The following is a 20,739-nucleotide window of genomic DNA, read 5'->3' as shown; positions in this document are numbered from 1 at the left end:
GACTGGATGATTTGGTGGCCCTAAAAAGGGCTGTTTTGTTTGGTTGTTCGGTATTTTTTGTTCTTTCCACCAGTGTTTACCGAGTGATGATGATAGAAGGTCAAAAAAGATGTGGGTGTTGTCATTTTGAAAATAAAACATTTTCATATTTCGAAGCTTAGAGTAATGTAAAGAATACTTCAGTAAATTGATATGCTAATCTACTTTAACAGGAAAAGACCGTTGAAAGCAAAATTATTCAAACACTCTTATGAAGCGGTAAGTGTGTCGCTGATTTGATATACACTCGACAAAAAATTAGAGGAACAGAATGCGAAGTCGGAAACCTTAACTGATTTTTGACATGCTGTATCTTCGTGAAAAATCAACGCATATCGATGGAAGGCGCATCATTTTGAAGCTACAACTTTCACGTATTAGAATATTTTACGTACATATTTTCATCTTGGTGTGTATAGGTGTAGTGGGCAACAATATCGGCAAGAAATGAAAAATCGACTTTTCTCTATTTTTTCAAGAATATTCTGGACTAACCCAAATTTTTTCCAACCAACTCAACAGCAAATCCAATTAACCTCATCAATCAGCTTTTTTTTTGGCTCCAACAACGTTCCTGTAGAACCTTCCCACACAGAGATATTTCAGTTTGAATGAAAAAACACCCCTTCGTCTTTGATGATGAATAATTCAATAAACAACCATCGCATCGCAAATCGAAAGTTTAGAAAACTCTAATAAATTCTGCACAAAGATAATTTGTTACTTTGACGAAAAAAAAATTTTTAAAGTTTTTGCATCGATTTAAAAAAAGTGCCAAAAACAGGATTTCCATAGTGCTTTACAAAATTCACTGTAGTTCTGCAAATAACGCAGTAAGTTCTAATGTTTGCAGGCAAATTTTTAGCCTGATGTATTCCCTAAACATCTGTGAACGTTTCATATTGATACGTTCAGCCGTTTTTTCTAGCCGATTTTTCAAAGTTTGGAGTAAATTAGAGGAGCATTTGATCGCAATCGTATCAGAAGTACAAAATCCTACGCGACTCTCAGTACGAACGATTAGTAACCTTCGTTTGCATGCATCGAAATGCGTTGATTTTTCACAAAGATACAGCATGTCAAAAAGAAGTTAAAATTTCCGACTTCGCACTCTGTTTCTCTAATTTTTTTGTCGAGTGTATTTCTCATATTATATTGTGAACGATAATTTTCAGACAAACGTTCGCGTTTTGATACAGGGTTTCCATATCATTTGTATGCTATATAATTAAAACAATAAATACTGTACATAGTTTTGAAAAGCAAGCATACAACATTTTGTATAACTTTATTGGGCAACAAATTCAGTTTAACCCTCCTATACTCGCGTGCAAAATCATAACACGTATACTCGCGCACGGTGTCACAGACCGAAAATTAAACTTCTCTGTAATGTTGCCATTGTGTATTTTTCGGCCATTTATTTGAAGAAGAGGGTATGATTGAATGAAAAAACTCCTAAAAATATGTTTTCTTCGTCTTTATTATGTTTTAATAGTCATCTAATCCAGCCTCATCAAAACAGAGTAATTTTTGATACTCCAACAAAAATAACGAAGTTCGATTTTTTCACTGTTATTAAATTACACTGTTATTATAATTCATGGAAGTATGAAGAGCTATAAAATAACATAAAAACGTATTAATCGATTGTGGTTTCATTGGAGTGAGAATCGGAACACAGCATAACTGCATGCTCGAAGTAAACATATTTTTTAAATTTCATGCAGTTGTTGCGGGTTTTTCGGGGTTTTTTTTATCAAATGAAGAATGTATAACGTATTGTAGATAATTACTAGATGATAAAGGTTCTGGAATATAAAGTTTGCATATTTCTAATATTCTTTGTCTCTTAATTCTTGGTAAACTAAGAATGAATGCCTTTTTTTAGATGGGGCATACAGGACATATAAAAGGATTTCTAGGAACGTACTTTTCTTTTTCTTGTTTTCTTGTAGATATTGTTCATTATAAAAAAAATATCCCCGAAACTGTAACTGTTAAAAATTACCATAAGCCACTGATTAGTTTATAGTTTACTGTTTACAATTCTTCCACAAGTGAAATTCTTTCACAAGTGTGTATATGTATGACCATTATATTTAGCGAATAACTATACGAAAGTCAAACATTCATATTTTGCTTTTGAACGTATGAATCTAACGACGAATATATCGACGAATAGTTAATATATGGATCCGTTCAATCCAGTTACAAAAGGGACTGAAATCAAATAAGAATAGTCCGGTCATTATCTTATGCATTATATTCAATAAATATTCCACGCCACTATCATTAATTTATACATTTCATTCAACAATATTCTAGAATATGAAAAATGGCATTTGTCCAAAAAAGTTACTCCTATACTCGCGTCGGTTTGTCAGACCGAAAGTGTTAAAAAAGTGGCACACGTCCCCTTTGTACCAACACATGCGATACGCTAAACGATGACGAACCTAGAGAGAATCGCAAAGTCGTAGTGTTGATATTTTCTGAGAAATGAACGAATTATTGATTTCTCGGTCTGACAGACCAATGCGCGAGTATAGGAGTGTTAAAGCAAATATGAGCGGAAAGTACATAACCTCATATAACCTAACAAGAAAACAAAACCTTATAAAATTCGAAAATGTGTAGACTTTTTTACAATATTACCTTGATATAAGATCACACATCAAGATGTAGAAAAACCGGATTGGATTGAACCTCCTACGGGAACAAAAAAGCAGGTTTTGGCAAATATTTTTGTTCTGCGATTTTTCTATTTTTTGCCATTTTCCGGAAAACGGAAGAACGGAGAAAATAATTCTTGAGGATTGGGGTTTATGTAACGCCAAAATTCAAAGTTACACCAATGCACAATGGTCCAGGAGATGTATTGAAGTGGAAATTAGCATTTAGAGCTCGAAAGTTATTCTCTAGACAAGAACTGTCTTCGACAATGTTGTCACATACGATAGACCCCCCATTTTTTATGTTTGAAAAATAGGGTGACCATAATTGTCGATGAAATAAAAAACCTAACTTTCTTATCTTTATAGATAGAAATAGCCGATATAGCGCTTTTTTCTAAGTTACGTTGAGGTTACCATGAAAAAACAGTTTTTTTGCTCTAACTTTTCTATTTCAAATTATACATACAAACTGTCTTCGGAAGACTGTTAGAGCTTACTAATACAAACATTTTTCGATGCAGAACTTGTCAATATCTCAACTCCACTCAAAGTTATTGATATTTCTTCCCGAAAAATACGCTCTCTTCAATTGTTTGTCATTCTTTCTGGGGCAAACATAAACAAAGTTTATTGACTGCATTTGGAAGATCATATACATGATGTGTGATTTTCAACACTATGTTATTTTTTGTGTTTGAGTAAATTAAAATTGAAATCATGAGTTTTTGAGTAAAAAAAACATCAATAACTTTAAGTAGGAATAAGATATTGACAAGTTCTGCATCGCAAAATATTGGAATTGATAAGCTCTAAAAGTCATGCGAAGACAGTTTTGATGTATAATTTGCTAAAAAAACCGTTTTTTCATGGTCACCCTATTGCAACTTAGAAAAAAAGCGCTAAATCGATTATATTAAAAGATGATATAACTATCAAATTAATATCACAATTGCTTCTTCACATTGGAAATACATTTGAATTATAACATAATCGGCAAAAATCTTACAACACTACTCATTCGGCCTGATCACGAACGTCACTTCACGGTGAAAACGAAGTGAATTGTATACAACCTTATTACGGCTGCCACCGTGTGTGTAGAATCCGGAAGAGTTCATCCGTCGTGACAACGTTGATGAACTCGGTGTTATTATGATTACCACGATACTGTCATGTCACGGAGAAAAGCAGGTATACTTGTCACTTGTGTTTTAGATGGTGAAAGCTAGTCACGCGGAATGGAGTAAGTTTAATTTCGTATTTATTTAGCTGTTTTGCTAACATTTTGAATCTTGTCTCGACTTGTTTAAGAGACAAAAGATAAACAAACAGCAAATTACCAGCCTGGTGGCATTTTTAGAACGAAATTCTGACGTATCGTGAGGACGTAGATTTGTTTACTTGGATTCGGAAAATGCGCTATGGGATGTAATGTAGTTCCCGTAGGCCCATTGAAACATGGCGAAGGTCTACTTCCGATTGTCCTGAATGAACAGAAATTTTTTGTTTCTATTTTCAGGATTAGACTAAGAGAGAGTTGCAACACCAAAATATGGCAATGGAGACCACTGGCCCAAATACGATCATTATGATTGATTATTTATAATATTGATTTGTTGATATTTTGAATATAAAATAATAACTGTAAAGTTTTTCCAACATTGCAGAGCTATTTTTTTGTAATTCAAACATTCACAATTGGCGGACCAGACCAGAATCAGGACGATAATAAAAACTTTTTACGTTATAGATATTTTCAACGGTATTGTTTTGAAGACATACTTTGGATGAACGAATATTAAAAAAGTGATAATAAGTTCAAACAAGGAAAGAATGAGTCTATCATTGCAAAGCATTCACAAGATACTGTTTTTCAATTCTTCTCTAGTTCTTTTTCCATAATTTTGATATCCGTCTAAAGAAAATCTGAATCACTTTCCGCTTTTGTCAAATTCTTTGAAACCCTTCAGATGTTTTCTATGAGGATTATGCTTCTGACGCTGCTGACCAGTTGCTGTTTAAATAATAAATCAAACCTCATGTCCCGTATATCAAATTACACGAGAATGAGAAGGATGAGTGGATTAAACTTCAGAATCCCATATGGGAGTAGCTCAGATTATACTGATCGTGAGGTGGATGAATTCGGGTTTGTTCTGAGATATAGAAGATATAATTATTCATCAAAATTGTAGAAACGATTCATAAAAAAATATCCTAAATATTTCTCACTATTCAAACGAGTAAGATAGAGCTAAGTACAAGAGTAAGTGAGATTTCAATTAATAAACATAATAGTCATGTTTTATCTCTAGCGTAAAATTATATTCCCATAAGTTCAACAACTACCTCATTCCCGAGCAATCAAGTATTCCTCCTCATCTTTGAGCCAGCATTTGATTCAGCAAACTAATCATCGAGGTATAATCGTAAACTTGTCATTCTAAAACATACGTTTAATTAAATGGTATATTATCTCATACGCTGTATTAATTTTACCTACATAACGTTCAAACGTCCAAAATTATGCAACCGACACAACGTTCAAACACCCGACATTATGTAACCAACATGTCTCTTATAAACGGGAATGAACACTTTCACTTCACGGAGTTCATTTCTACACGCAACGTCCGTGACAATGATGATAGACACAACAAGATTAAGTGTTTGACATTTCCTTAGCGTGTGCACGTAGAATTTACCCGTTCATAAATATTTAATTTTCTCCCGCGTTTCATCAGTTCTCATGATCGTGAACAGTTTACTGTGATTACTTGGTAAGTGTTTCGCAGTTGATTATAAAATATAATCAAGTGTAATGTAATTTTCGTTCAAAAAATTACAAAACATAGTGTCCGAAATTTGAATTCAATCTGTCCGATATTTGATTCAGTGTCCGAAGTTTGATTTTCATTCGCTTCATTTGAAAAGCATTTTATTCGATGATTTTTTTATGTTTTCAATCAAATAGGTACCAAAGTAGAAAGCTAAAAAGCATATTGAACTATTTTATTAAAAGTATCAACCAAATAATACCTATGCATAAACGTTTAGACCTGTTTCCTGCATCATATGCCTTAAGCGTCCGAAATATGATTCAGAACGGTAGATGTGTTCTTCTTGAAGGGACTAAAATGGTTGATTACAGTAGGCTCTTCCTCAAAATTCGCAGACGTAACTCCCCTAGAGTCAAGAACAATAGGCGATATGAAACCTGCAACTAGCGAACATCGACATCAGAATTGCGACAAAAAATCCATGGAATCCCAGATCACCTACGCTCCGATTCTATTCCGCCGATATTTTCGGCAGAATATGGGAAAAGTTAGATCTGATAAAATGTTCTTTACTGACGGTTCATTCATAAACGGGTCCACTGGCTTCGGCATCTTCAATGAAAATTCCAGTGCCTCTTTCAAACTCAAAGATCCTTGTTCCGTGTATGTCGCTGAACTGGGTGCGATATATTACGCATTAGGGATCATTGAAACATTGCCCATCGACCACTATTTTATTTTTTCAGACAGTGTCAGCTCAATAGAGGCAATCCGCTCAATGAAAGTTGATAAACGCTCATCTTATTTCCTAACAAGAATAACACAACTATTGAGTGTTTTGGTCGAAAAATTATTCAAGATTACCTTAGCATGGGTTCCCTCTCATTGTTCGATTCCGGGGAATGAGAAAGCGGACTCGCTAGCTAAGGTGGGCGCTTTAGAAGGCACACTTTTTGAAAGGCAAATTGCTTATAATGAATTTTTCCACATTCCTCGTCAGTATACGCTCGTAAGTTGGCAGCGCATGTGGAGTGGTGATGAGTTCGGTCGTTGGTCACACACGATTATCCCTAAGGTCTCGACGAGTGCAAGGTTCAAGGGATTGAATGTAGGTCGTGATTTCATTCGCGTGATATCTCGGCTTATGTCCAATCACTACAACCTAAACGCGCATCTCTATCGCATTGGGCTCGCAGCAAACAATCTTTGTGATTGTCTTGGATCCTGATCTTCTGCTTCATCTATACCTGTTCCTCAGAAACGCCGATGTCAACGTTTAATGATGTTTCCTTCGTTGTGTCCCCGTTTCATATCCCTCCTATCCGATCGATAAAATTTTACTTAATCGCGGCAATACATACACACACTCTTTACAGACACACGGGCCAAAGGTTGTGCAGTCCACTGAACATTCAACAAGAGCCAAAGGTTGTACCGCTCATGACAACTCTACACGAGCTGATGATTGCGCCGGCTAGTGACCATTCTATCCTGGATTCCTCGAGTCGAGAAAGACGCACCACGCTAGATATGGGGTACAGACTAGGGGGGCATTGCTGATTAATGGTCAGCTGCATCCCAATAGGAAGTATCCCGTGTCGGGCACACGTACAGAGCATCGAAGACTGCAACATACCAATTATAAGAACACTTGTAATACTAACCTCGAGCCAACCGCGAGTAATCGGTTACATATTACTAACATAGTTGTAAGACAAAACTTGTCAAAATATTGGACTCCCGGCCCCGTCAGGCTAACGCCACATGTGCCTTAATAAAATATATATTTTGGAAAAAAAAATCGACATCAGAATATTTTGAAGACTTCAAACTATTGTCAGCGATCAGAAACCCTGTTATCTATTGATCTATTAATTTCACAGGATTTTTAATGACATTGAAAATTCTCTTCAACATGCTTGTAATACACAATCAAATAAATTCGTAGAGAAGTTTCATTCAACCTTGATTCAACTCTACAGAAGCCGAAAGTAGACGTACCCCAACTGGCCGATACTTGAAATGATGGACTGACGGATATCTACGGATAACACGATACACCCTTGTGCTTGTATCATTTTTCTTACTCACCCCTAATTTTCCAAGCTAGTATCTACTAAAATTTATCAGATTTATATCGAGCCGACGCCTTGATCTTTGTTCAGGAAATTCTTCTAGAACTGTTTATTTGTTCTATAAACGTTTGTTGGACCAATTGCTCGAAATTCGTTTTTCGATATGCATACGAGCAAGACAAAACAATAAACGTGGTGCAAATACAATTTCAGTGTAAACAATGTTCGGCTTTATTCCCGTTTCCACTTCACGATGAAAACGAAATGAAGTGTATCCCTGATGACAACGGTACGGTGTCGACATCAGGATACGAAATTAGTTTTCCACTAAAACTTATCATTATAATATAAAATTATCGTCAGATACAATTTTTGTGAGAGATTATTTTACCACATGAAGAAAACAAAAATTTCCATTCACATTGAACACTAATTTGGTACGGAGTAGGTCATTTTCATTCATAATTTCAATTTGAAATGCGATCATTCTGCTTGAAAACCCATAGCTATCTTTGACACTTCGCTAACTCGTAAAACGTAGTTCAATGTTCATTTTGTTTTCACCGTGAAGTGGAAACGGGAATAATGCCGGTTATCTACAGTCAACTTTTCACGTGATTGAACGCATATTCTCGTAATGAAACATAGAACAGATTATAGAATCATGACACAATTGGGAAAAATGATTCGTTAATCCTAATTCTATTATACGTAATTCAATTTGCAATTCAGCCATTAAAAGTGTTAAATACAGTATACACGTATGTGAATAAAAATCGTTTGAAAATAGTTAATAATAACGTAGAAACAGTAATGCACTTCAAACTTAGCTACTAAAACATGTATCTACTAACAGAAACACAAAATTCATGCAGTAAATAAAAATACCTGTCAACAACAAATTTGAATTCAAGTTCATAGGAAATTCGTGAAATCAAAACAATCAAAGCCAAACTCATAGTAATAAACGGTAGCAAGCATTCCCAGGAGCAACGAACCGAAAATTGACAACATCGAGCAACTAATCACGCGCCCATTTTCAGTTTGTTTGCCCTTCATAAAGTATCCACTACTACTTCTAACACTACTATCTACAATCACACACTCGTTACCGCCAACTAGCTCAAAACCATGATCATGATCATCATCTTCTTCGTCAGTCCTTACATCGGAGTCCTTCGCCAGGCGAGTGGAGGAAGACGTGATGGAATGGGGTACCCCGACTGCGCTAGCTGCCGCCGCTGCGGCTGCCGCAGCAGCGTCCAGCGACGGCCTCAACGCCTGTCGTTTAGCCACAATCTCCAGCATTTCGTTCAATATAGCACCTTCGGCCGCAACATCAGACGAGTTTTTGTCGAGTTCTGACAGCACAAAGGTTCAAATTAATCAATCTGTTTCACCGTAAACCGCAAAACCCCGCCCCCGAATACTCACTGCTGCACGACAGCCGCATGTTCAGTTCCTCCTTGAGCTGGGCGTGGCGATGCTCGAGCTGGAGCTCCTGCTGGCGTATGCTGAGCTCCTCGTCGCGAACCTTTAGCCGGGTGATGCTTCGCATCAGCTCCAGCCACTCCTTGACTAGGCCCTCGTCGTTGGCACCGAGGTTTTCGATGTTCTTCTCGAGCGACTCGCTTTCGCCCCGCAGTTCCTTCTCGATCTCGACGCCTCGCGTCTCCAGGTCCCTAATCTTTACCTCGATTTCCTCCTGTTCTCGTTGTATTTCTTGAGCAATTCTCAGTCTGTGGTGGTTGGAAGGAAGGGAGATTTTATGGGTGCTAAACAAGGAAGATTGCCTCTCGGCTGTACCTTTTCAATTCAGCTTGACGGGATGCTTTCGACATTGCACGTAGTTTTTTCAGTTCGTTCTTTGGCTCGTTTGTGGTGCAACAACTTTCGTCTAGGTGAAACAACAAACAAACAGATTCATTAGATTCTCAATGTAATCCTCTATCATGCAGCTGGCTGAATCTACCGTCGGATCTCTGGTAGTTGAGTGGCAGTGGGGGAATGGGTGGCGGTTCCAGCTCCTCCGCCTCCTTGCGCCCAATTGGTGTGAACCGGTTGCCGAAAGAGGCAGCAGCCGCTGAAGCGATGCCTGACGGCGGTGATCCACTACTAGAGATGGCTTCACCAGGCCCGGGTGGACTCGCTGGTGCGTTCGCCGCCGCTTTGGTGGCACGGAGGCAGTCCTCCGAGGCACACCGATCGTAGGGGGAACCTTCCTTTGGCTGGGAGAGTAAAAATTGCAAAAATCAAGTTAGAGATGGTTATAATAAATGTAAAATAATTATCCAAAGATATTAGAGTATCATGCAAGCGAAGTAATATTAATCAAAAACAATCTCGTGTAAGGTTAAAATGAGGTTCAATAGGAGTTTGGAGTCAGAGCGCACTGTGTTCAAACACCGTTCATATATTGTACAATAGAAACACATCGGAAATCGCAATTCTGAGGCTATCAGCAATCCTGGGAATGAGCAATCCTGGGAATGTCATCATTCAAAACACTGCTCGAGTATATTACGAGTTCTTGGGATGAACTGGTATCAACAATATAAGGAAACTTTTTGTACTGTAGTTTTTTTTCAATTTTTTTCTATGTTATTTGCCTCATCAAGAGACTCATCACAAAATTACGAATTGTCTCCGATTTCAAAACCTCAACAGGAGTATCATTCAATGATGGATCGCTGGTGGGGCCAGTAATTCAGGATAATCTACGATTAATCATTCCCCGGTGTATCACGAAACAGATCGTGCTCGTTGCCGATGTGGAGAAGATGATCAGGTAAATCATTATCTGCCTAAATGATAAAGCCCTCCAATAGATTCTCTGGCGTTCATCTCTCGATGATTAGCCAGAAACTTACAAGTTGAACACGGTCACGTACGGTACTAAACCAGCACATTTTCTTGCTACTTGTATCCTCAAACAGCTAGTCATGGTCGAAGACAGCCATTTTTCTCTGGCAGTCAAGGTTGTTTGGGAGGACCCCTAAAATGATGATAGCATTAACGCAGCGAATTTTCCATCGAATTGAGGATTCAGCCCGATAAAATGATGAGTGCTGATGGCTTTCATCTCCGGAAGTGGGCGTCGAGTTATTCACTAATTTTAGAAGGTATCACAGAGGAACATTTAGCGATTCGAGACTTGGAGGGTATTAATTTGGACCCTGATCCGTCGGTGAAGACATTGGACCTAAACTGGCTACTGAAAACTTTTAAGTTTCAATTCAACATTCTGTTCTCGATAACAAGCACAGCACTATCCAAGCGCGAATCCTTTCGGTGATAACCACGACGTTCGATCCTTTGGGACTCTTGAGTGCTACTATTACAAGAACCAAGATCATCATGCAATTGTTGTGAACGTTGAAAGATGACAAAAGTGAAATGTTGAATTGGGATAGTTCGGCACCTTCGACGGTGAGACTTAGAGCTGCTCAGTGATTTATCTACCTGCACGGAGATGTATATCAAACAGAGAGATGGGTACGGATATTTACTCCGACAATGGCACCAATTTCATGTGGCTCGGAATGATCTTTGGGGAGCATTGAAATTGCTGAGAGATAGTAGCCATCGTAGTCAAGTGTACAAGGAGTGTTCCAATCAAGAATCCAATGACACTTCAATCCACCTAGTGCACCACATTTCGGAGGCTTGTGGGAGACAGCTGTACGGTCAGCAATAAACCATTCGCTGAAGGTTTTTGGTGAGAGTGTAGCGACTTCTGAGGGTATGAGCACATTGCACGTTCAAGTTGAAGGATGCCTTAATTCAAGACCGTTGCCCCGGGCCCATTTCCTCATCGGATCTTTTTATAGGCAGTTTCGGAAGAAAATGTAGGAATAGTTCCCACTAATCGCTTGAATTATTACCAATTATTCCAGAAACGGTTACAAAACTTCTGGAAGAGATGGCGTAGAGATTATATGATCCAGCTGCAAGCAAGGATTAAGCGATGAAAATCACCTTTTTACATCATAGTTGGCAGGCTGGTAATCATTCGAGATGACAAAAAAATCTGCAGGAATATTGAAACGGCCAGTGGAAAAAATATGCGTTTTGCCAATCTTCATATATGAAAATGGATTTCTGTCTGTCTGTCTGTCTGATTCTTATGGACCCGGAAACTACTGAACCGATCGACAAGAAAATTGGTATACAGGGGTTTTTTGAGACGGGGAAGCTTCTTATGATAGTTCGAGACCCCATTTGTATGGCCTTCCCCTTTTCTAAAGGAGGTAGGGGAGGGGGGGGGGTCTGCCAAACAAACGAAACACAAATTTCTGTATTACTCGAGAATTGATTAAGCAAACGAAACCAAATTTTGCATGTGGAGATTTTGGGGTACAATAAATGTTTCTATGGTGGTTGGACACTCCTCCCACTTCTCTAAGGGGGAGCTGCCATACAAATGAAACACAAATTTCTATATTACTCGAGAACTAATCAAGAAAACGAAACCAAACTTGGCATATAGAGGTTTTAGGGGGCGATAAACGTTTCTATGGTGAGTAGTCACTCCTCCTCCCCTCTCTAAAGGGGTGGAAGGGGGGCTGCCATACAAATGAAACACAAATTTCTACATAACTCGAAAACTAATCAAGCAAATGGAGCCAAATTTGGCAAATAGAGGTTTTAGGGATCGAAAAACGATTCTATAGTGGTTCGACACTCTTCCCCCCTCTTTAAAGGGGAGCTGCCAAACAAATTTCTGCATAACTCAAGAACTAATCAAGCAAATGGAACCAAATTCAGTACATGGTTGTAGGGGGCAACAAATGTCTTCATGGTGGTTTGACACTCCTCCCCCCTCCCTAAGGGTGGCTGCATTACTCGAGAAGCAATCACGCGAACGAAACCAAATTTGGCATGTGAGGTTTTAGGGAGCAATAAATGTTTCTATGGTGGTTGATACACCTATCCCCTCTCTGCTGCCACACAAATGAAACACAAACTTCTGCATAACTCAAGAACTAATCAAGTAAATGGAACCAAATTTGGGATGTGAGGGAACGAGAAATGTTTCTATGAGGGTATGACACTCCTCGCTCCTCTGAAATGGAATACACATATTCAAACATCAAACATATTTCAACCAAACATGACAATTGAAAATTTTCGGAAAACTGAAGAAAAAGGAAAAAAATTAGCAAAAATTCAATTTTCATATGTTCTACAATTTCATAGTGACAAGCGTTGTTAGTACAAAAAGAGCAAAACCCGAGAAAGGAATTGTCCGATTCAGGGCTGTCTTTATTCTATCATATTTTCTGTATCAAACATTTATTCCATGTAATGGAGAAACATGTTATTTGCAAGTGGTTGAAAAATCCTGAACGAGAACTGTGCCTTAAATAATCTGATATTATAATGACGAGTTTTGGTAGAAGTACTAGGAATTTTATAGTGAAAGGTAATTTCAAAGGGTAGATTAGAAAATCAATCAATGGACAGTTCTGCGATTCGACCCATGAACGTGCGCTTAGTAAGAAAACGTGAATGTGATAACGAAAATTAATTTTGGGCGAGACGAAGTTTGCCGGGTCAGCTAGTCCAATATAAATTTGTTACTCCCAAATTCCTTTCCCGTCGAGGGGATTTTTTGTGTCATTTCAGAAACATTGAAACATCAAGATGGATGAGGATGTCTGCAAGTAAACAATAAGACACCCAGTAATACTACCTTCCTACTTTGCTGTAAACCGCCCTGAGTTCCCAGCTGGGAAACAATAACGCGAGAGAAATAGGGTAGATAGGGGCAATATGACCAGGCGTGCGAAATGGGCCACCCTTCGTTTGAGGTTGTTATTGAACCATTAACACTTATTTTCCAACAATTGAGTTAGAAATACGCTTATTAAGTATCTCCGTGAAACCCGTATTCGAATTCAATTGTTTTATAAAAATATTGGAACAAATCTCACTCTGACTGATTATGACGAAAACCATATAAGAAAAGCAGTCAACAAAATAAGCTTGTACGCTTCATACTGAAATTTATGACTCTGCTCTTTATATCAATTTGTGCTGGTATTATTTCTGCACATTTTCACTGTTTTCTTGCACTGCTTTGTCGTTTCATGTAAAGATCAGTTCATTTTTATTGAGCGTAAATATACGGGGCGGAATGGTCATACCTGCTTGGGGCAGTATGACCATGTATTTTTTCAACATAACCTGTAAATACAGCTGTCAAAATTTGTGAACATAGTTGGAAATAGCTAGATATGAAATCATGCTGCGAAATTATACCAGAACATCCGATCGTAAAAAGTGGTCAAAGAACGGCTTGAACGCGGCAATCGAAGCGGTGAAAAGTGTTATGTCAGTGCGACATGCAGTCTTAGTGCATTGTGTCCCGCGAGAAACACTTGAACGTTATTTACATTGTGCAGATCCGTTGCAGCTCCATCTGTTCGGATCGTTTGGTAATGTTTTTACGACGGAGCAACAGAAATACAACATTCCACCAGTAATGCAATTCAACGTCGATGAGAATTCAGTGATTCCAGTAACTATCTCTTGTAAGCAAGTAAACTAAAAATTATTATCTTCATTCAACAGGTGCAGACCAGAAATGCCGAAATTCTAGCAATGCGGGGAAAAAGGCAGAAGAGCGCTATAACTTTAACTGAGCGCTTAGTGCTGAACACGGAATAACGATCATAGAATCTTCCACAGGACTCCCTATGTTGCTACTATCGGTACAATTCAGGTCCTCTACGGGCGGCGATGGATGGATCCAACGCTATCGATGCCACTAGTGGGTACATAACGGCACAGATATTCTCTGTTCCTGCTTTGAGTAACGAAAAATTGCAGTCCAACCATTTTCATCACATTGTTATATGTTGTACATGCTAACTGAATAAAACCCAATGAAATATACGTGATAGTTGCAAAACAGAATAAACTTTCCTTTTATGAACTTGTTATGTTATTTCCTAGCGAAAACATGCTCAAAAGATTGAATCAACTAACATCGTCATATTGCCCCGCATGGTGGCCCATTTTGCCCCGTAGTGCTTTCGATTGACGGAAATGGAGCACATTTTTAAAAGTGTAAATTTTCCACATAAATCTTTTCTAAAGCATATTCATACAATTTACATCGATCAATAAGGTTTCAAATCGTGAGGTTTTAACATGTAGCATAATTTATAAATGTTTCTATGTGGTTTAGGACGTTTCGTTCTTAGGGGGACCATATTGCCCCTATCTACCCTACTTGGGAGAAAAAATGAGAATTTGTTTTGTTGTTTTTTTTTATTTTTACATACAGAAGAGAGATAGAACAGTATATAGTTATGAGTTTTGTGTATCGATCGGTTTATAATATATGTTCCCAATTGTATGAATAAATGTAGTAGAATATTTGTAAAAGTTCATGTATTTTGTGCTGCTAAAAAGTGAACTTAATTCAAACAGCAAGAAAACCATCTAATCATTGCAATAATTTGATTTTTTTAGAAACCATCACCTCAGTGTTGTACTACCCCTACCCGCTGAAATACGGGTTCATAAGGAGGATACTGGCTGAAATACAGCAGTAACTTTTTGTAGCATGGGATTTTCTTCCATAAAACTCTACTAAAGCGAACACTGAGATTATCAACGAATGTCTTGACTATTTTCTACGAACACGTTTTAAAAAAATTAATTCAAATAAAATTACGATCAAGTCAATGGTCTTTTTCAAAACCTAACATACAAACAGTAAAATTATTAAAATAATAAAAGTACACTGGATTCTTTTTCATGCGATTTTTTACGTGATTTTAGCTCACACGACTTTCTTTACGTGATTCTCTTGAAATTACGCGATTTTTCGCTGTCTACCGTCGCTTCGTTGGGAAGAGAAAGATAGGAAATAAAAATCCCGCGAGAGCGTGTGCGAGTGTGATTGTGAGGAGCGCGCGCCAATGATGGGGCAATCTATTCTTACGCGATTCTCTCGAAATTACGCGATTTTTTTTTTGGGCACACGCATCAGTCGCGTAAAAAAAATCTGTGTGAATGCAGTGCAACAAACAACAAATGTGCCAAAACATAAGAAAACGAAAACAGTACAACAGTATCCTTACACCAAACGTTATGTTCCTCATATCAAAGCAGGACTGAAAGTAGTAAATGAAAAGACATTTATATCCCACCACCAAAGATTTACTAGCGATAATCTTCTACACAATAAATACAAGTGAAAACAAATCATAAAAGAGTACCAACCTTGGACTTATCCTTCAGTTTGGGCGAAATTTTAAACCTCAAAAATCCGCCGCTCATTATGGCCGAGCTGCCAGTGTTGGGCCCCTGGTTATTATCGCTGCTGCTTGTGGTACCATTGCTTTTGCTTCCGTCCTTCGTCGGCGACGAATCCTTGCTGCCACTTCCGGAGCTATCTTTTTTGCTGCGACTGTTGAAAAAATCGGAAACCTTCTCGATGATACTCTTGCGCCGCTCGCGATCTTTGCACTTACTGCGCGTCCGTAGCCGCGTATCATCCCGTGCGCCGTTCGCACCGGTCTGAAAAAAATTAAGGTGTTAAAATATCAGCATAGTTTGGAATTGAAAATTTGTTTTTTTTTCGGGATCAACTTACATTTGGACTCTGCCCCAGGTTGGGATCGGAAACGTAGTCATTCAGCTTGCTTCCTAGTAGCGGTCCCCCACCGCAGCCGACCTCGTCAGGGGAGATGAAATCCGGATCGTTGCTCAGATTCTTTAAGATCGACACATCGTTTACACTCTTCGAGGTGATGAGCTTGCGCTCCTTGAACTTAGTGTCATCGGATTTGTTCTGCTGCAGGGGAGGCGGCTTTTCTTGGTCGTTCAATTCGCGTAGATTAATGTGAAACTTCTTCCGCAGCAACAGTACCCGGTCCTCCGGGGATAGGCCAAGATCCTGGTTCGATTTCAAACGTGCTCGGGCTCGGGCTTCTTCGCGGAGCTGGTCGGTGAGGGCGGCACTTTCATCCGGAGGTTTCGTCACATTGGTCGACGTATTTCGTGGTGTCGCCAGATAAGCAGCGGGTGTTGCTTTGAAGGCAATGTTTTCTTTGTTGGGAAAAATCACAGAAGGAGCCACTGATTCCGCGAAGGAGTTTGTGCTGTAGGGTTGTTGGATTTTGAGGGGGATGTCTTTGACCTCCGATCCCTGTATTCTATTCCGCCGCTCGGGTGCGATCGGTTGGTAGGAGGGAGCGCTTGTCGATTGACCGTCACCGGTTTGAGGCTGTTGGACACCGATAGAAACTGGCGACTGTCCAAGACAATTGTTCCGGTTTCGAGTTCTGTTCAACCGCTTCTCGGCGTTCATTTGCTTCTTCGACTGCAGTTTATCCATGACTAGATCGTGAATTATATCTTTCTGTTTGACGCGTTCCTTCGTGATTTCCTCTATCTTCTTCTCGACACTTTTTGGCACCTCTAGCGAACTTTGCTCGGTGTAAATGCTAGTGCTGGCAGGCTTTTTAGTCGGTTCGTTGCCACACTCGGACATATCGTTCGATTTATCACCATTCGTTACATCCTGCCCAGTCTCATCTCTGGACAACTTCCGCTTACTCTTTTTAACCTCTAACGAATCTCTCGCGTTGCTTATTTGAGCGATCTTTTGCTGTAACCGCTTCACGTACTCATCGTACCCAATGTCCTCGATATTGTTCTTGAGCGAATCTTTTCTCAGATTCGTCTCCAAGCTGTTCCGTTTACCACCCGAACTCGACTCGGTGGCGGTGGTGGACACTTTCCGAACTGGACTAGAAGATGACTTATCGGTTTCCAAATGTTTGGAACTGAACGAACTTACGCTCCCTCGCTCACTGCTACCGCTTCCGGTGGTCGTCGTAGTAGTGCTGGTTCGTTCCACGCCACCACCACCACCGGCCACAATCGTTGGAGCATCACTCTCCTCTGTCGTTGTTGTTTCGCCAGTTCCCTGCTGATACGGACGGAAGATAAATATAAATTACGTCAGCCGATGGAAAAACCCCAAAACAAAAGAAGGAAACAAGGCAGGAAGGATAGACAACCTATATATATATATATATATATATATATATATATACATATTACTAAACCGATCAGAGTGAAAATTTATGTGTAGGGTTTTTTGGAGCCGGAGACGATTCTTATGATGGTTCAAGAACCCTTCCCCCTCTGGAAGCGAGGGCTCAATTGAAACACAATTGAAAACAAGCACTCGACCATACTACACTAACGTGTGCATTAAAAAATGGACAAAAATTACCGATTTTTCCTGGGTTTACCTTCACACGCACTGACGAAACCATCAAGCAGCATCAGTCATAGTAACCCATAAGTCAGCAGGAAAAAATTTACACCTCTATCAGTCGAACTCTAACCGTGATGGCGAAAACAATGAAGCTACTCCGTTCAGAAGTGTGCGCGTTCAAAGAACGGTACTCCGCCGCGTCGGACATCCTGAGGCACTTTGTGGGCGCCGGATACGCCCGTTCCGGCATCTACCACATCACTATTGGACAACAATCAGAGCATCGAAAGAAAGCCCGGTTCAGGACGGCCGATAACCCTGAGCGACAAACAGCTCCAAAGGATGCCGAAAAGGAAGATCCAGGGAAAAGTGGCTACATCGCAGCGTGCGCTTGGCCGGGAGGTCGGTGTCAAACAGTGAAAAGGTACCTGGCGAACATGGACATACATGTTAGGAAGCGGAAGTCTTGTCCACTGGTCTCGGAGCTGCAGGCAATGACGCTGTGCCAGCGGATGAATAAGAAGGTCAAGATTAACCCGGCGAATCGCGATGTGGCGGTGGGGATGGACGACAAGAACTTTCTCACCCTGGATGGCAACTACTGACAGACCACTTCGTATGTTACTTCCCCCATAAAGGAAGTGAGCTCCGAAGTGAAGTTTATTTCACACACCAAGTTCCCCAAGAAGGTGCTGCTGTGGCTGACAACGACAATGACAGCGAGAAGGGGATGTCAAAGCCGGTCTTCTTTAACTCCGGACTGGCCGTGAACGGGAAAATTTATAGTACGAAGTGCCTGCCGAAGTTGCGTCGATCATCAAGAAATACCATAAGGGCGAAGACGCGATGTTCTGGCTGGATCTGGTGTCGGCCAACTACTCGAGGCGATCGTTAGAGGAGATGGTCCTGAATATCGATGTGGTACCCAAGTTGGCAAACCCCCCCAACGTCCTCCAGCTGCGTCCCAACTAGAATTTCTGGGCAAACCTGAAGCGTAAGATCTACTCCAACAATTTTTGTATCGTTTGATAAATAAAACGAAGAAAGAACTCAAAAATATGCCTACACGCATGTTTTCGTCAGCCATGGCGAATGTTCCGGTTAACTGCCGGAAGGCCACTCGCGAGAGCGTAGAATTTGTTTTTGCAAGTAATCTAATATAATTACCTTCCATTTATCAAACTCAATTATTTGTCTTAGTTTTTTTTATCACCATCCGAAAAAAGTCCATTTTTTGAATGCAAACGTTATGCCAATGCCATTTGCTATGGTTCCTTCTAATATGGACCCCTCGGAAGCGATGTACGGCAGGCTCAATCTGCGATGTAAGATGCCGAGGGAAAAAACAAACAGCCTACGAAGAAGGTGGTCCCAATGTTCGTAATGGACACTGATGGGTCGAAAATCCACTATTCATTAGTCCAGAACCATTCTGTGGACTTTCTGACTGTGTGTTGAAAAATGAGCTGAAGAAATGGGAAGACCGAGAAGTAACAGCCAACTGGATGGCTGCTAAACTTAACACTTTGCGGACCGCTCACGAGATTTCTCGTATCGTGTTCCTTCTTTAGGGACTTGTGTGAAATTAGCGTATAAAAGTTTTTGTTGCGTGCAAGTTTCTATTCAATTTTCAAATAATTTGATTGTTTATCAAGTAACAACCTTCAAAATCATGCCCATTAAATAGAGAATTGAATCATTCATTTTTCCACATAATTCATTTTCTTCTTGATCGTGGCAGGGAAAAGTTTTAGACTGAAACGTGAGCATGGGTCAATATAGGAAAATATACAGAATTTTGAAAATCGAAAAAAGTTTTTCGTATAGAGTTATCGAAGTTATTCGATAGAGAAATATTTTATATATTATTTATTATTTAAGCCATCCTGTGACAATGAATAATGATCAAAAGTGGAATAGGGAAACACAAACTGAAGATCAAACATGATTCCGCGTGTAGATGTAATTTTTCCGGCTTCGATATTAAGCATTTTGAGTGGTTTAATTGCAAAATTGAATTCGCTGATGATTATATTTCGGTTTGCGAGTTGACAGAGAAGCGCTGTTAGGTATGTACGGTAAAGTAAATTATTTCGTAAGTGGCAAGTTTAAATTATTAAAATAATTGCACTGGGGGGACTGAATTGGACAGTCACATCCAAGATCACATCCAATGCATGATGGAAATTATATAGAATATTCAACTCTTTTTTATACTGCTTTCTCTGTTTGTTCTATTTCAGTTACAGAACACACAACACTCAGAGAGAGCGAAATTATTCCTCTCGCGAGCGATAAACTTCTACGCTTCGTATATTATGAACCTGTCGATATTACCCCCACAACATGTCCATTATACCCGCATCGATAAAAATGTGCTAGTTTTCGGATTGTTTTAATTTCAGTAAAAACATGGTAAAAATTCTTATAAAACATTTGGCCAATCATTTCGAAAACCGGTATATTGTACTGTAAGAAACTGCTTTTTAATTTTGGAAAACATGAGTTTCCAAAGATACAATTGAAGTTCTTCTGACCATGTCCGTTTTTGGCCTATAACTTTTCTTAGACCCTTTTCCGACCAATGAAAATTTGGCTAAAGATAAATAAAAATATTCTTTATCGAATGAGTACTATCTCGAGAATGTGTTTTCGGTACTTTCAAATAACTTTTTTTCAATTTTCTTCAAAATAATTTATTTCTCCCACACTACTTGGGCTATAACTTTTCTCAGACCCTTTTCCAATTAATAAAATTGTGGCTGGAAGATAGGTAAAATATTTGTCTATCGGATAACTTCGATAACTATATTAGAACAACTTTTTTGATTTTCAAAATTCTGTATATTTTCCTATATTGACCCATGCTCACGTTTCAGTCTATAACTTTTCTCTGTCACGATCAAGAAAAAAAAATGAAT

The 20,739-nt window shown here is 39.2% G+C and overlaps 1 protein-coding gene across 1 annotated transcript in view; it reads right to left on the bottom strand.

The window, feature by feature from the left end:
* LOC129762541 (F-actin-monooxygenase Mical) overlaps window positions 1-20,739 on the bottom strand; it is a 201,313-nt gene that overhangs the window by 2,716 nt on the left and 177,858 nt on the right. Inside the window, exons 14-20 of the mRNA XM_055760929.1 lie at window positions 16,184-17,521; window positions 15,811-16,107; window positions 15,669-15,701; window positions 9,545-9,800; window positions 9,379-9,469; window positions 9,007-9,311; window positions 8,685-8,933 (exon numbers count right to left, since the gene is read on the bottom strand). Of these exons, the coding sequence (XP_055616904.1) occupies window positions 8,685-8,933; window positions 9,007-9,311; window positions 9,379-9,469; window positions 9,545-9,800; window positions 15,669-15,701; window positions 15,811-16,107; window positions 16,184-17,521 (2,569 nt within the window). The remainder of the gene's footprint in view (window positions 1-8,684; window positions 8,934-9,006; window positions 9,312-9,378; window positions 9,470-9,544; window positions 9,801-15,668; window positions 15,702-15,810; window positions 16,108-16,183; window positions 17,522-20,739) is intronic.

The sequence above is a fragment of the Toxorhynchites rutilus genome, chromosome 1, assembly GCF_029784135.1.
Source record: "Toxorhynchites rutilus septentrionalis strain SRP chromosome 1, ASM2978413v1, whole genome shotgun sequence".
Taxonomy (NCBI): domain Eukaryota; kingdom Metazoa; phylum Arthropoda; class Insecta; order Diptera; family Culicidae; genus Toxorhynchites; species Toxorhynchites rutilus.
The sequence above is the reverse complement of the archived record's forward strand: the minus strand, read 5'-3'. Positions and strand labels throughout refer to the sequence as shown.